This window comes from Crotalus tigris, unplaced genomic scaffold (assembly GCF_016545835.1).
Source record: "Crotalus tigris isolate CLP2741 ecotype Arizona unplaced genomic scaffold, ASM1654583v1 scf7180000017987.690289119674:8195010, whole genome shotgun sequence".
Taxonomy (NCBI): domain Eukaryota; kingdom Metazoa; phylum Chordata; class Lepidosauria; order Squamata; family Viperidae; genus Crotalus; species Crotalus tigris.
Genome location: NW_024096758.1, coordinates 2,877,264 through 2,895,187, shown reverse-complemented (window position 1 = coordinate 2,895,187; position 17,924 = coordinate 2,877,264). Strand labels below are relative to the sequence as shown.

General features: G+C 36.5%; 1 protein-coding gene across 1 annotated transcript in view; it reads left to right on the top strand.

Annotated features, from left to right (window-relative positions):
• The window catches only part of ELP3 (elongator acetyltransferase complex subunit 3), a 100,609-nt gene that overhangs the window by 12,802 nt on the left and 69,883 nt on the right, over positions 1-17,924 (top strand). The window contains exon 7 of the mRNA XM_039345956.1: positions 721-875. Coding sequence (XP_039201890.1) covers positions 721-875 — 155 coding nt within the window. The remainder of the gene's footprint in view (positions 1-720; positions 876-17,924) is intronic.

Sequence of the window (17,924 nt, the reverse complement as noted above, 5' to 3'; positions counted from 1 at the left end):
AAAGATTACAATCTTCAAGAGGGTAAGAGATCCCAGTAATATGACCTATGCTGCTTGGACTTTATAAGTTAACTTCTTGAATGGTGATCTGCAGAGCTCTTGTGCCAGATGTTAAGCATTCTCCACCATGTTATTTCATTCAAAAAGTTATTGTACACTGAATTAAATCATTTATTTTTTTAGCCAAAGATTATTTATATCATCTGCCAACAACTCCCTTACAGGTTGAAAAAGTAGTCTTCCTCTACAAGTTTCCAAATACTATTCAAAATAAATAAATGAATAAATATAAATTTTTATGAAAACCTTGGGGTGAGGAAAGCAAGAGTACTCTAAATATTTTACCCTATCCTTCCATATTCTTGGAATATCCTAGAACATTAATGGCTAGAGATTAAGGAGAGGCATAACATAAGCATTAGTAGAACTCCAGGAAATAGAATTCCAAACTTCAGGGGTTATTAAGAAAGAAGGCTTGTGAGTTAAATGGATAGCTCAATATAACTTTGTTGCTTGATGTTGAAGGACACTCAGTGAGGAATCTAAAATAAAACTGCTAATACTATAATGCTTGTTTTATACAAAGCTGTGAAGTAACCTCACTTGAAATATTTTAAATATATGTAATATATATATAAAATATATTTTATATATTTTAAACAGACTTAAAAATATGTGGTAGATTTTGGCATGGTTCCAAAAACTGATTTTATTTTAAAGCTGAAGCAGCTGGGCCACAGCATCGACAAAGTGGAATTCATTGTGATGGGTGGAACATTCATGGCTCTTCCAGAAGAATACAGAGATTACTTTATCCGTAATTTGCATGATGCTTTATCAGGTCATACTTCTAACAATGTAGCAGAAGCAGTCAAGTAAGTACCTTATGCAGCAGATACTTTGGTGTATTGATTAGTTTTCTATGTTAATCTGTTTATTGTACCTGAGAGTTGTATCATATGGATGTTTACAATTAAAATTACCCTGATGGTCTTTAAAATTTTCTGGTGACGTTTACAATATTTTTAAAAAATATTATAAAAATCATTGAGACCAACAGTGATACAGTGACTGACTATGGAAGCTGTTGTACTGTTAATGAATCAAAGATTACTCAAAAAGGATCAAAAGCTTGTGCCAAAATCTGTTCCTGCTGACTAATTCCGTTTTCTTATCTCTACTATTGTTTATTCAAGAGGTAGAATGAGAATCAAGACAAAAGTTGGGGAAATGAAATGTTTTATGAATTATGAGCAGATAAAAATTGCCAAATAATTAAGTCAGGATAGCATCTACTCAAGAAATCTTAGATACATGTCCTTTATGATAATATAACAAAAATGTGGAACTTGCTACCAGCATCAGCCTCAACAGTTAAAAAGTAACCAATGTATTGCTCATTTTAAAATAAGACCATGGGGAAATTGAATTAATTGAAGGCCATCTTGAGTGATTTTTATCTTAGGAAAATTGGTAGAAAGCAGCATTAGCTTTAGTAACTATAACATCTGTTGAAGATGGATCAATATACAGTATGTTTTGCAAAGATAAAGCAAACCAGCTGCCTGGAATTGCTTTTGGTTAACTTCTTCACCAAGTACTTCTGATTAAATGTAACTTTCCTGGAATATATCTGTAGGTAACTTTATGGAATAATAATAAAGTAGCAAATTATAGACTAAATAGATAAAATGTATTGATTTTCATTGCTAAGGAACATTTTTAAAAAGGGAGGTTGGATTTTAAGTAGTTGTTAAGTTGTTAAGTTTGGAGTTGATGGTGAGTAGTGGTGCAGTCCAATTGGTTAATGTTACCTAATTAAAATATAAAACATTTAAGAAATTCTGAAAAATCCCTAGAAAGTCTAAGCCAGGGGTGTCAAACTGCCAGCCCAGGGGCTGGACATGTCACGTGGAAGCCGCGCCTACCCCATTGCCAGCACTGGCAAAACCGGCCCGATATGTTGCGCAACGTCATGTGACGTCGCAAGTTTGACATGCCTGGTCTAAGCATTCCAATCTTTCATATAATTTGGGTGGGACATAAGACATCTCTCCTTTTATCGTTGAGCAGATAATAAGTTCGTGGGTATTAGTGAGATTCACAGACAAGAGGAGAGGAATTTAGGTCTCTGCCTTTGAAGTCAAAATAAATATTATTGTCATATCCTAAAACTCATAAACTTTTGTGAAAAAAGGACTGTAAAACCATGTGAAACAGATACAATGTTCATTCTAGAATCTTAACAATTTCTTTCCTCTGGAGGGCAGCACATACTTAAAATAGTTTGTTAGAATTTTTTTTCCACTTAATTTCCCAGAGTTGCTCTTCAGGTATGACTTGACTGTCATAAGTTAAATATAAAAATATTACATGGGCAGGAATCCATATATTTAGCTCTTTCACAGACTATTGAGCTGGCACGCTGCCAACAGGGGTCTGATATTTATTAATCTTCCTTGAAGGCAATTGCTTGAAACACTCAAATTGACAGTTTGCTTGTACATGTATTCAGACAGCTACATAGAGAAAAGCTGTAGATGTGTTGCATGCAGTATTTTCCCATGATCAACTCTTGCATGTTCAAGTATGAGTATGAAGGTCACCAGAGTCACTGCTTATTAACGTAGACTAGGTTTCTCCAATCTAGTGCCTCTGGATTTGTTGGATACATCTTCCATAATGCCTAAACAATCTAGGTTGGTATAATCATACATAATAACAATCAAGAAACTACTAACTCAAACAAACAAGCTAATGGTAAACAACAGCCCAGTCAAGGAACCACCAAGACCACTCCCACAAACGCTGACAGAGCAAGCCCCTCTCCCTTTTAGCACTGGTGATGTTACCTAGTTTGATAATGAAGTGTCTGCAAGAAAACAACCAAGCTCAGAAAACACCAAGGACCTCACAATTCAATCCTGAGTTACGAATATTCTCTTCTATTGATAATAGCAAGCTAGCTAGAATAGTTCTGTTTCCTATGCAGTATTCCTGCATTCCAATAATCAAATGATTGTTATTTTACATTGTTTTGTAGTTGCTTTTCTTATATTTTAAAATCCATACTCTTTTGTAGAGATGTGTGCATATGTATACATAAGAAAACCATTAGTCAGAAACATAGTTGTCAACTTACAGCTGAAACCCCAATGAAGGAAAGGCAGACAGCAGGTAGTGATGAAAATAGATGTATGAAGAATGTATTAATCATGATTGATATGTCCTCTTTTAATGCAAGACATTAAGATGTATTGGCAAACTATAATCTGGGAAGGGTGTTTGGTTTATTATGTTATAGAATTTGAATGTACCTAATTACATATTATTCAACGTACCATGGTTAAACAAAGTTTGTCCAAAGTGCTGAAGCAGTCATTGTTAATTAAACTGGATAAGTCCTATATAGCTTGATCCCTTCAATAAGCAGGGATCTGGTAGTACATTTTCAAACTAAGGTTTTCTCATGTTATTGAAGCATAAGATTTGTGAGCTATAGCTCACTTCATCAGATGCAATGGAGTGGCTAGATTGATGTCAGATTTAAATTGGAATGAGTCAGAGGGGTATTGCTGATCAATTGGGTGAAAAATTGCTTGTGTATTATCACCCTTTCATTATACTGTATTGCATCTGATGAAGAGAGTCATGGTTTACAAAAGCTTATATCTCTTAATAAAATTTGTTAATCTGAAAGGTGCTACTAGCTTTCTTCTGATATTGGGCTACCATAGACTAACACAGCTCTCTTCCTAGAATATCTGATCCCTTCATTGATCAAAATATCCTAGCAATACAAAGAGATTGTTAAGTTGGTAACTGCCAAAAGGAAGTCCCACAGCTTTTCTTAACGTGGCTCCATAAATATACTTTAAATATCATGTATACAGCACAGATTGCCAGTGTAGTATACTAGTTAAGGCTTTGGCGATAGATCAAGTGCCCACTCAGTTGCAGAGGTCAGTGGTGACTTTGGGCTAGTCATATTTTCTCAGACCAACACATTACACTGAATTGTTGCAAAGATTAAATTTGGAGAGACTTTCCCATATATACTGTGTTGTGTTTTCATGTTCAAAGAGCTATTCTGTAGGACAGAGTTGAGGAAACATTTTGTTTAAATGTCTTTAATCATTAATTTAGTTTATAAGGCTAGCTGATTGAAAGTAATTTAAGATGCTTTCAGAATGCTTTAAAAATGCCACCTGGGACCAATACAATAATAGGGAAGAGGCATATATTTCCTGGAGAAACTTCAAGCCTAGTTTAGATGAAGGGGTAGTGAGTTTTTCCGGAGCAGGCAGTGTCTATTTAGTTCAGTGATGGCAAACCCATGACACGTGTGTCAAAGATGACGTGCTAACAGCATTTTATGTGACATGCCAATATTCACCAACACCCAACAACTATTTCTTGAAAGCATGCCCTGTTCTTGTGTAATTTTTGGAGGCTGCAGGAGAATGGGATATGCTCTCATGTGGGCACTGGTGCCTCAAAAATTGTACAAGAATTGGATATGTGAGAATGGGGCATGTTTTTCACAGGCTGCGGAGAGCATGTGCGAATAGGATGTGTTCTGGGGCAGCCTCTGAACCCTCCCAAAATTGCAGGAGAACAGGGTGTTTTTTGGAGGCTGTGGAGGTCTATGAAGCCATGTCAAGAACAAAGGCCTTGTGCAACCCCAGAGGAACTTCAGGTAGTAGGCCACAGGGACCTGTCAACAAAAAGAGAACACCATCTGAATATAAGTGGGGAGTGCTGGGTGTGGGGCAGTTGTACCGATCCCAAAGGATTGTACACATTTTGAGTAACATCAGTGATGCTAGGGCCAAAGTTGAAGCTCCAGCCTTGACTTCAGACCCAGCCTCAGTGCTGCTGTTGACTGCCATTGTTCAGCATGGCCTAGATTTCAGACGGAGGAATAGAGAATTGTTTCTCTTTTGTTGATATGTGTCTGTATGCGTGTATGTGTGTGTGTGAGAGAGAGAAAGAGAGAGAGAGAGATGCCAGCATGTCAAGTTAGATATTTAATAAATTTTTGACACACTGAGTTGAAAGGTTCACCATCACTGGTTTACTGGTATGCCTTACTTTGTTCTCCTGAAGAATCCATAGAGTGTGTAGCGGTGGTCCTTGGTTCCGGTCATAACTGGGACTGGAACTTCCATCACTAAGTGATGCAATCATTAAGTAAGTGATCAGGTGACCCCACTTTATTTATTTATTTATTTGCCATAGTAATTAAGCAAATCACTTGTATTTATTTATTTATTTATTTATTTATTTATTTATTTATTTGCCATAGTAATTAAGCAAATCATGGGGTGTTAAGCAAATCCATCTTCCTCCATTGATTTTGCTTGACAGAAGCCAGCTGGGAAGTTTGCAAATCATGATGACAGGAGCCCTGGACACTGCAATCATCATAAAAACATGCTGGTTGCCAAGCACCCCAATTGCAATTGTGTGACCGTAGGGACACTGCAACAGTCGTACATTATTTCTTTCATCGCAGTCATAACTTTGAACATTTCTTAAATGGTTATAACTCAAGGACTACCTGTATAGCAATGAAGTGCACTGCTCTGCTTTTTTGTAACATATTATATAAGGGCAGCAAACTTCTATTTCATTATTATCTTAATGCATAAATGTCATCCCAATTCTAGAAATACTTTTCTGAAATACTGTACTTAACATAGTATAAAAGTTTACAACTGGAATTAACAAGACTGGCCTTAAGCAAGGAAATTGCTTAATGTATGCTTATTAAAAATAATGTATCAGACAATGTAAACACTTCTCTGTCTCACACACGCACACACCACACACACAGTTTTCATGATATTTTTTTAAAACATTCACAGAAGCTTGAGTAATTTAAACAAATGTTTTTAGAAAGTTTTTAAAAACATTATTTTGGCAGATTGGATCTCAGGTGGTAGTATAAGAGCACAATAGGATTTTTAGAATGGCACCAAAGGAGGAGAGCAGCCTTTGCCCACCTCTCCACCTTCACCTGCATTTAACTAATATTTCTTTCACCTTCCTTTTAGTACAGTTAGGGATGATGAGGGTTGTGAGTCAACGCAGCTGGAGAGAAGCTCTGAGGAGACCATTCTAGAGAGCATTAAAGCAACCTTTGGAAGTCCTATATGCACCTCGTATTCAAGCCTTTAAACGTACATTGTCTCCAGTGAATAGCCAATCAATTGTCTACTACATTGAATGGAACTGGAAATTCTGATAATCCAGCTCCTTATAGAATCATGTTCTGTGCCCACAGTAAAAAAAAAAAAATTAGTCCATGGGGTTCCTACAAGGCCACATATTGCTGGCCTTTATAGAAAAAAATCCCGCAGAAGCGTGTTTTCAAGAAGGCATTGCATGAAGGAGGCTCAGTGTTTGGGATAATAGAACCAGCCAGTGATCTAATGACAAGGGTTTTCTCTTTCTAAAGAATGCCTGGCAAGGCTGATGGGAAGTTTTTTAATTTTATCTCTTGAGAACATGAGGCCACTAATAGGATTTCAGTAGGCTTTCCAGATCCCTATCAAACTAGGCCTATCTGGGGATTTAATGATTACATGGATAAGGCAGAGGGCATCACTTCTGTGAGAGGACAGCTGTCTGCATGACAATCATCGTTCTGTTGTGACCTGACTTTGTTCTTTAGAGAAAGGGTTTCACTTCTGGGCATTGAAACACAGAATTCTGGGTAGGAGAAGAAGAGAAAGTGATTTGAACAGGAGCACATAGATGAACTTAACTTTTTAGATGGAAATAACTGGATTTTCTTTATCTTACTTTTTCTTCTGACTCATTTAGGGGATGGAGGAAATGTTCGCTAAAACCTATCCAGTTCTGACTCATGATTTAAAAATGTGAGTGAAGTCCAAGAAAGTTTAACTTGGCCATGACGTTTTTAATAACTTTTGGCTGAGAAAAGAGAAAGATAAGACCTTTAATTATGTGTCTTTTGAACGGGCTTAAAGAATTTTAAACAAATTGGAGCAGAAGCAAGTTGGCAGAAGACAGATGGGTATGTGTGCTTTTATCCTTATTCTGCCAATGGGAAGAGTGCTGGGTTCCCATTTTACCTGCCAGAGATTTAATTTTGCATTGTGCAACTTTATGCACATAATGCAGTCAGTTATTTTTATTTGGAAAATAAAATTCATACTGTGACTTGTAGTTTGGCTAAATTTCAAGCCTTGCATTGACTTATTCTAGAGATAGTCACACTGCCAGTGGCTCTTTAAAATAGTTTCATTCTGTTAGTTGCTCCCATTTTCATTTTTTATGGTTATTAAATGGAAACCAGATAATAAGCTATTATAACAAACTGTAGTATCTGTCAAACAGTTTTTATACAATGAGGTATGCTGTGTTTTAGTATTTTATAAACTATTGGTAACAGACTACTTTATTTTTCCTGAATTAAAATTGAAGAAGTATTTCAGGATTGCAGACATTATATTTTGTCTATATTGCCATTCAGATCCCAAAACAGTGTTTTTAGGATGATATGCATTATATTATTACTGTGCAGAGGAATATATATATATATATGACGAATGGGACTTCGTCGAAACGTCGCCAAGACACTTCCAATTTTACGCGGGAGAAAACCCGAAGACCTACATACAAACACCCGCAAAAACTTCAGAAAACACACACACACACACACACACACATATATATAACCTTAAAGAAGGGATGAGGATCAGTTGAGGCAAAATAGAGGAAATCCTGGGAAAGGAGAAGGTGAGAGAAAGAAACTGAAAATAACTCCACCTTGAGCCTTTTTTGTATAAGAGAGGGTAGGAAGAAACATTGACAGGCTTTCAGGTTTTTATTCCAACAATAAAGTAATTACTGTAATTCTTGTCTGTTTCTTGATATGGCCTACCTCAAAGGGCTGATCATTCCAACACTCCATATGTGATCAGTCACTCTGGTTTTTGCAGTTTCTTGCTATATTTGTGAAAATTAGACACATGAAGGCTTTCTATTCAAAGGAAGATTGAATTGTTGAGGTATCCAACAACATGGTGAAATGAAGTTTCAAGGCACCTCTCAAATGTTTAAACTATTATCAATTCTGTGTTACTAAAATATTTGCAGTTCCCTTAAAAGCCCAACAAGTCATAACTTAATCTTTTTCCAGCTTCTGTCTTTGACAGCTTTATCTATCTCATGACTCTTCCCAAGAGCACTGAATAGCAGTCCCCATCATTCTTCAACCAATGTAGCTAACAGCCCTCTCAGAATCACTAATTCTGGGGCAGTAACTGCTTGAACTTATGTCTACCTCTTATTTTTTTAACATGGGAATAAATTTAAAGGCATTGGAAGAAAATCAGAAATCACTGCAGGTGTAGACTCAAGTCCCCCCCCGTTTTGTGTGTATGAACATATTCTTTAAAGCAGAAAGCTTATCATTGATGAATTAATTCAGTTTTTATTGCCAGAGGCAAGCAATGTTTCTGAGTCAGTGGATCCATTTAAAATTTTGAGAATATTTTTTAACACTTCCAAAATGCTTGCCTGTTAAATCCAACCACAATCTTGTAAATTCACCATTTGAAGACATTAAAACATATACTTTTTTAATGCAAACCAAATGTGTCATGAAAACCAACCAAAAATTGACAATATAAATAACAACAGTAAAAATTTTAAACAATAAGAGGTGGCAAAGATGATAAAGTTCATTTAACGGAGTACGAACACTTTGCATCTTTAACATTCTGAAAGCCATCAAGAATGAGGCTACTTCTGAACTCTGTGGTAAGTCAGTTCTGAAACAATGGCATTGAAAAGCATTGCCTCCTGGCTTCAGTCCTTATCTTTTCCTGGAAGTGGGAAACTATGAAGAGTTTCTCCCAGGATGATGTAGAAATTGGGTTAACCTGATCTAACTTCTTCATAAACTTGCTACCTGATAGTTTAAAAATAGGCATTTATTAGAAAACAAAATACTAAATTTACTATCCTTTTCTAACCTTCAGAATGCTTTAGATTAGCGGTCCTCAACCTTTCCGGCTCTGTGGAACAGTGGTGGGGAGGGGAGAGAGATGGTTTTGCGCACATGCATCGCTTGCACAAATGCAGCTTCGCGTGCTTGCCTACCACTTGCGCAACCCAATTCCCAACAGGCCCAGTACCAGGCCACAGCCCAGAGGTTGGGGACCCCTGCTTCAGATCACTCAGATTCACTTTGGACATGATAGAACAGCTGTGTACTGTACATGTCCAAGCAAAGCAACTCACTATTTTATGAATAGTGGAGCCCAGCCCACATCCTTCTAAATAAATATGATACACTGTAGTAGACTAATTTCTCATATGATTTTCTAAAAAAATATTTAAAAGAATTTAATCAGTGAGCCTAGCAATTTCCTCATGGGCATCTTTGTCTTTCATTGAACCATATTAGGTAGCAAGGAGGTGTTATTAAATTTCCTGAAAGCATAAATTAGCAGAGAACTTTCTTGGTAGTGTACTTGTGCTCAGTATTACTTCCTGAACTATGAAATTGGAGAAGAATTGAATGTCATATTACATGCTACTCCCACTAGGATTCAGTGGGTTTTTCCTTGTATTTATTTCTATATTACTGCTTTGAGGTAAGCACACCTCACTGTAAATATATCTGCTAAACCATTATTGATATACAGTTAGATAAACAAAGTTTTTTTAATGCAACATACAGTGATTCAGTGCTAAAATGAAAGTCTGAATTTTCATCTTGGTTTATCCTTGAATTTTTGAAAGAACTGAAACATTCTCTTTGACTTCAAAATCAGTGGGATTTACTTTAAAAATCATGAATTTTATCTTAGATGAAACACTCAACTGAGAAGCACAATTGACCAATGAATACATAAAAATGAATCTGTAGGAAGAGAGATGTCCTTTAGTAGTTCTTCGTCTGTACCAACATAGAAATCAACATAGGTATCCAAAAAGGTTACATGTATACATTTGTATACAGTTTAAGGTAGGTTGTGGGAGAAGTTTTGGTCTTAGTTTGGCCTATGGATTCTCCCAAAGTTCTGGAAAATAGATAAATAAAAGAAATCTTAATTCTCCATTTTTTGGAAATACCAAACTCAGATTCTAGCTCAGATCTGTTTCTTTCCCTAGTAAAATAAATAGCCCTCTTATTAAATGAAACTCAGTAGGGAGATGAGCATTTATTTGGATAAACACAAGATTAAATAATATTCTAGATGTTTCCTGAGTGTGAATCTTAGATTTTTCATTGTCTTGTGAAATATTTTTCAATTTTCCCATATGATTTAATGCATGAAATATCTTGGTAAAAATGGGAATAAAAGAAAAAGCAGTGAAAGAAACAAGAGAAAAAGTATGATGACTGTGGGAAGAGAAAGTACATATCCTGTATGAAAAAGTATTAGAAGATTAATTTTCCAATATAATGAGTAAAAACTGAATGTCAGGAAACAGACAAAAAAAATCAATATGTGTTATGTATTACTCAATGGAGTAGCCATCAGGACTGGACCTTTTTTTCTTTTTATGATTTTAATGGAATCTGTTATTTCCTGAAGAAATAAAGGTACAGCTAGATAGGAAGCTTGATCATGTGTAATCTTTGGAAGAGCTATGTTATATAAGAATTGATTGGTTTCTTCCTTAGTTACGTTTGAGACAGCTTTATATAGTAACAGGTAAAAGTTTTTAAAAGTTGATTGATGAACTTGTAGCCATTGTATTCTTTAGCCTGACTATCCTTAATAAGAAAAGCAATACCATTTTGTTATAACTGTTTCAGTCAAGAAAGAGGACAATGGTTTATTTTGTCTTTTCTTTCACTCCCAATGCGTGCTTTATATACTTCAATCACAATATATGCTTAGCAACAGAAAACAAGAGTCTCTCAAAGTCATCTTTAATCAGATTTATGAAAAGGTTAGAGAAAAGGTTCTTGATAAGTGGATATTTAGCAAAATATGTTACTTTCCAAATACACTAGGGTGATGATTTCTTAATTCTTTTGCTAACAAGACAAGACAACTGTGCAGATATTCCAGGCTAACAATGTTTTGTATCTATGTCAGGCTCCAAGAAGCCCCTAACATTCATGTGTTCATTGCTTTATGAAAGCCACTGTGGGTTGATTTGCTCAAGTTATAACGAATGCTTAAAAATCTTACATAATTTCTACTCTAAAGTTAGAGTGACCATATACTTTATCATCTAGACTAGGGGTATCAAATTCGCAACGTGACGTGTCGCAATGTATCACAACTTTGTTTCCATTGCCGGCAATGGGATAGGCGTGGTTTCGCTGTGATGCATCCGGCCCGTGGGGCGGCAGTTTGACACCCCTGATCTAAACCAAAAAACTTTTGGGAGTGACAGGGATGCTAGAAATAATTAACATTCCTCCTGATCCAGATAACTCACAGGCTGGCTGTTTCCTGCATCTTATAGGCCACAGCATACAGCATGATCCACATCATGACATCATTTCCCAGTTGGTAATTAAGTGAGTCATTACGAGTCATTAAGGGAGACATCACATGATCATGACTTCTGAATTTACTGCTCACTTCTCCATTGGCTTCTTGTCTGAAACCAGTTGTGAAGCATGCAAATAGCAATCAAGTGACCATAGGAAGCTGTGATGATTGTAAATTCCTGCAGGTTGAGACGTGTCCAACTGCTGATTGTGACCATGGGGAAGCCGTGATGATCGTAAATGTGAGAACTGGTCATAAACTTACCTTTCAGCATCATCATAGCTTTGAACAATTGCTAAGCAGGGCAGTTGTTAAGCAGGATCAGCCTTTATAATGTAGCTAACAAAACGTTGTTCAGTATGAGCCATATTTTTAAAAAATTATTGGAGCATCTACAGCAGTGGTTCTCAACCTTTCTAATGCCGTGACCCCATAATACAGTTCCCCATGTTGTGGTGACCCCCAAGTGGGTGTGGCCACCAATAAGAAGGAGTAGGACAGCTAGGGAAAAGGGAAAAAAATGGCGGACAGTGTGGTTTGGCGACCCCCGTGAAATGGTCGTTCGACCCCAAATGGGGTCCCGACCCACAGGTTGAGAACCACTGATCTACAGTATTATAAATCAGAAAAAAAATGCAGCCTAAAAGCACACGCTCCGTGGATTCAATCCTGCCTACCTACATGCTTATAGCCTCTGATAGAATATTCTGGAACTTGCCCCACAGGATGACTGATCAGAGACCATTAAAGCAAGCTCTGGAAAATGCTCACCTTTAATGAAGCTAGAAGACAGAATACAAATATTTTGCAGGTGTGAACCTCTGTATTATCTTAGTGGTCAAAAGACTTTGCCATACAGCATAGCTCATTTTGTATTTCTGTATCTCCAATAATTGTCTAATTATTTCCTTGGCCTTATTCAGATCCCAAATCAACAGTACCCTAGGCAACAGACAGTATTTTACTTATCTTATGCATCCACTAACACAATCTAAAATCAAACTGATTGGGGCCAAGTTAATCTTGACTCCTATAAATCAAACGTTGATTGCTAGATGCTAGCCTCCTTCCTGAAGCTCTCTTCCTCTAATCTCAGCTCTGCATGGGACACATATCTAGGTATCATAAGTACAGGTAGTCCTCAACTTACAACAGTTCATTTAGTGACCATTCAGAGTTGCAATGGCACTGAAAAAAGTGGCTTATGAACATTTTTCACCCTTAACAATCATTTCAGCATCCCCAGGGTCAGATAATCAAAATTCATCAATATTTATGACAGTTGCAGTATCCCAGGGTCATGTGATCACCTTTTGTGATCTTTTGACAAGCAATGTCAATGGGGAAGCCAGATTCACTGAACAACCATGTTACTAACTTAACAGCTGCAGTGATTCACTTAACAACTGTGGCAAAAAAGTCATAAAATGGGGCAAACTCACTTAACAAATGTTTCACTTAGCAACATAAATGTTGGGATCAATTGTGGTCGTAACTGGAGGAATACCCGTATTTCAGAAACCATGATCACACTTTTTCATAGGATACGTATCAAACACCAAAGTTGCTGCCTTTAATATTGAAAATGGAGTGAATCTTTATACAGTTATGTATAAACGGTGAAAAATTAAAAATTATAGGGGGATGACTTTGTATTTCTTTTAATGAATGAATATTAGTTGAAAGACAAGCATTCTATAAATTATGCCTTCCATTTCTGTGACTTATTTCTTACATATACAATTTGCACATCTGTATAAACTAGAATCTATAAAAGCTAAAGCAAGTAGAATAATAATAGAGGGAGGAAATATACTCTCAGAAAATAATAGCCCTTCCTTAGCATAAAATCCTTTTTCTTAATGTAGAATCTTGCTCTTTTAATAATTCCATTTCATTTATTTCATATCTCTCAAATAATCACATTTGCTATGAGACAAAAACATGAAGACAATATCTTTAACATTTTTAGGGAAAAAAATCCAACTTGTGATTAATAATTTTATTTTGTAAAGCTTGCATGCATCCATGTAGGTTTGAGTTTGAAATTTTCTTCCTATTTGCCAAATAAGCTTTTGTGGCTTTTTTCCTGATTCTCTTCTATCTGAAAATAAAAAATTCAGGCCATTTAATGTCTGGCTTGCTTAGACCAGAATAAAACAAGTTCTGTTTCATCCAGCTTTGGCTGAAATGCTGACTATGGTTCTATCCCTTTAAACTACATGTTTATGTAGGGAGTTATGGGGAGTGAATTTTATTTATTTGTAAAGTATTTCTAAACTGCTTCTTAAAATAACCCTAAAGATAGCTTCAGTGTATAAGAATATTAAGTTACAATAAAACATTGTAATGAATCTGAATTCACAAAAGCATTCCTATAATTAATAAAAGCAATAAAATGTGCCCCGGAAGGGAAGGGATTATTTGTCAGTAAGTAATTCAGTAGCAAGAATTATTCTGCTAGCAGATGGTAGCTGCAGAGCTGTTTGCTGAGAGCAGCCAAATGATAGCCCAGTCACTACAATAAGATTTCTAATGTGCTATAGTTTATTCAAAAATCCTATTAGTGTGTGTGTGGGGGGGGAATCCTTGAAGAATTGCTTACAGTTCAGAGTTGGCTATTCTTATGAAAGAATTCAGGCTATACTATAGAAAATATGAGAAAGATATCTAATGATATCCAATTATACATCTCAATCCCAGATCAACAAAATGATGCTGTCAAGGTCCTAGTCTAGTATCTGAAGACTGTGCAAGGTCTGAAGGGAAGGAATAGACTCGGGTTCAATCCTAACAAGATTGAGTGGCTGTGGATATTTTGGAGGCCTGGCTCTGGGATCTCCAGTCTTTGGTCTTGGATGGGATTGCAGTTTCTTATTCAAGACTGATGTGCTATTTGGATAATACTTATAGATTCATGACACCTCATTACACCTACAGTATGGGTTCATTGCACTCAAAGAGCAGGTAGCAGCTGTGGTCAGGAGTGCCTTTGCACCAGTTACATTTGTTCCTGGAACCAAGAAGCACTTTAGTTATTCATCTTAGTCAGCTCACAAATTGATTGCTATAATAGGCTTTCTGTGAGACTGCTTTTGAAGACTGCTCAGAATCTGCAGGTTCTCCAGAATACAATGGTACAGTGATGGACATTTCTTGTTATGGCCATGTGACACCATTGTTCTGCAAGCTGCTCTAGTTACTGTTTGGCTTCCAGATGCCATTTAAGATATTGGTTTTACCTATAAAGTCCTTTGTTGCAGAAGACCTCCCAGACTTGTAGTGAATCAGATGCCCTGTAAATTATATATATACATATGTATGGGCCACAGCACAATGCCTGAATTATCTCCTACAAGCTCAAAACTCTCCATCATGGATCGAGCCTCAATAATACATTGCTGAACTCACCAGGATGGCATTGTATGTGGGGCTGCCATAGAAGAATATCTGGAAGTTTCCACTGGTGCAAAATGCAGCAGCACAGGAAGGTATGTGTGCTTCTAAAACAGCACATGATACTTCTCCGTTCTGTGAGATGCATTGGTTGCCTGTCTCCTTCTAAGCCATTCAAGGCCATTCAGGTTGCTGGTTTCTATCTTTAAAGCACTTCGTTGCATGGGACTGGGTTATTTGAGGGACCATCTCTTCCCTTTTACATTACATTTGCCCCATCAGATCTGGCAAGATAGCCATGCTGCATGTCCTGTGTCTCAGAGAACTATACTTGGCAGGCTTGAGGAGGTGGACCTTCTCTGCTTATGGAACATTCTCCACCTTGAAATGAGGTCAGCTCCATACACCCTTATTTTTCAGAAGTCCCTCAAGACCAGGCTTTGTCATCATGCTTGGAGGTTTCAGGGAACCTGTAAGATCTCTTGTGTGCACTTCTTTTTCTAACTTGTTTAATATGACTAGGTTTGGTACATTTATTGTTTTACGACTTGTTTTGCTGTATGCCACTCAGAGTGGCTTCTTGTGAGATGGACAGTCTTATAACTATAATAAATAAAATAGAAACGACAAACCATATTTAAAACATCAGCAAAACAATTCCAGAAAGGGCCAAGAATATTCCTTCTCCCTCTAATATCACTGACTGTCCTTTTTGTAAGTTATTGTTATTCATTTACCTGTTTTAGTGTAGAGATAATCAGTATTGATTGGATACACCTTAACTGCAACTTATTTAGAATAGGTTCATTGAGCACTAGGTAGCTTGATAAAGGTATGGGTGAATTGGCAACTTTCAGCATCAAATTCCCTATACAGTGTGGGAAGGAATATTGGTCATTTTTGGACCTCTTGAACCTAAGTGGCTTGATTGATTCCCTGATGATGTCCCATACTGTGGCTGATTCCTAAACCACATCACTTGCTTTTTTATCTCCTGATACCTGGTAGGAACATGAATTGACTTCTTGGCTGCCTTACCTTGTTTGCCCCTCTGGTCTATGAATACACTTTGTAGTATGGGTAAATTATAGATTATGCAACTCTGTTTTGTCTATATTTTTTTAAGTTCCATTCTGGTGACCTGCCTCCATTGTGAACCTTCTAATGAGCTCCGTCATTTTTTTTCAAAGTAGCTATTACTTGTCTGGACTTAATAGGATATAGTAGTTATTAATCTATACGTTGCTATATATGTTGCATTACTACAGAATGAATATGATGCCAAGTTATATTGCAATCTAATCTAGATGTAGTATTTGAACACTTCAAGAAATACATTTCCATAAGTTAACTTCTAGATTTAACTTGCTGCATAGTATGGCTATGACAAATAACTGTAGCTACTGCAATGCAGTGTTTTAGCAGTGAGCAAATGATCCCCTGACTGTAAGTAGGAAATATAGTTAATAACATAGTTTCTATCTCTTTTTATATTTAATTGTGTTCTTCCTCTTTAAAATGGTTTTTCTACAACTTCAAAGTAGAATGATTACTTTAGAATCAAGATATATTACCTTTGATTTTATTTGCCAAGTTGTGTTTTGCAACAGTGCACTATATATATTAGTCATCAGCGGAAAATTTGTGTTCCACCATTCATTCATTGAAAACAGGCTTCTGAAAACTACTTTTTTCCTTGCAGCGTGGAATCTGGCTGAAAGTAAAAGCTTCATAGCAGTTATGGGGAAGTTGGCAGACCAGAGCATGAGGGTTTTCTGAGGGTTCGCTAGAGAGTATAATTATATTTTCTCCAACAGGAGCTAGATTTTGCTTCCAGAAGATATCAACAATGGACTCCTTCTGAAGCTGTGAAGCAGCATCCAGTTCAGTAACTTGGGAAAGGCTGATGAACAGTACTGTTCTTTCTTCTGAAGGCAGATTCAAATTGGTTAAGGGATTAAAATCCAATGAAAGTAATAAAATACAGTGCAGAATGTATCTGCTGGAATTGATCGACTGCTTGATCATGTACCATTATACCATTCTCAGTTCTTAGATAGATCTTCTTGAGGACCATCTGTTGCCAATTTAGTTTTTTAGGTCCTCTAACTAAGTACCTATCACTACCACTACCACCTATCCATATTGACCTTGCTGCTTGTCAATTACCTCTTCTATTTCCTTCCACCTTTCTCAACATTATGGACTTCATGTACTGTGTCCAATATATAATAGAACCAGATCATTTGCATCTCAAGTGAGAACTCTGATTTATTGCTCTGTGATCCATTTATTTGTTTTAATTGTTATTGTATTCTTCAATTCAGAGATTCATTGCTCTTTCTATACTTCTATACTTCATGTTTAAATTCAAACTTTCACATTTTGATCACAGAGAAAAGCACTGCCTGCACAGTTGTGATCTTTGTAAGGGCAGACATACCACAGCATCTGAATATCTTTTCCAGGGCCTTTATTGATACCTTGCCATATAGTAGTCTGTGGCACAATTCTCAACCAGCAGCAAAAAGACATGTTTAATAAAGCAATACTGCTCCCAAAAGGTAGTGTAAAATAATGATAATTTTAACTGAAAAATAAAAGATGTTTAGAAATACACACTACTATTGATTGCTTTTTCTGATTGAGATATTTCAGATCAGCACTTCCATAACATGCAATCTGAAAACATTTAACTACTGAGACAATATGCACATGCATGCACTGAAGTCAAAGCGCAGTTCTTTGAAACATAGTGGACTAGTCTTTGGTGAGCTTCAGGAACATTTTCAAAACAGTTCACATTTTGGTTTGTCTATCATAGAGTTGTGAAAAAAATCTTGCATTTGTGAATACCAGAAACCCATTGAACTTGTACTCTGCTTCTTTTCATACAAGGAAAAAGATTGCTTTCTTTCCTAATACTGGAAGTAGAATTAACACTTCTTTATACTAGTTCATGTTGAAACATGTCAGAAGCAAATAGTGTCCTGAAAAGAGAAACATTCAAGCAAATGTTCTTTTTCTCCA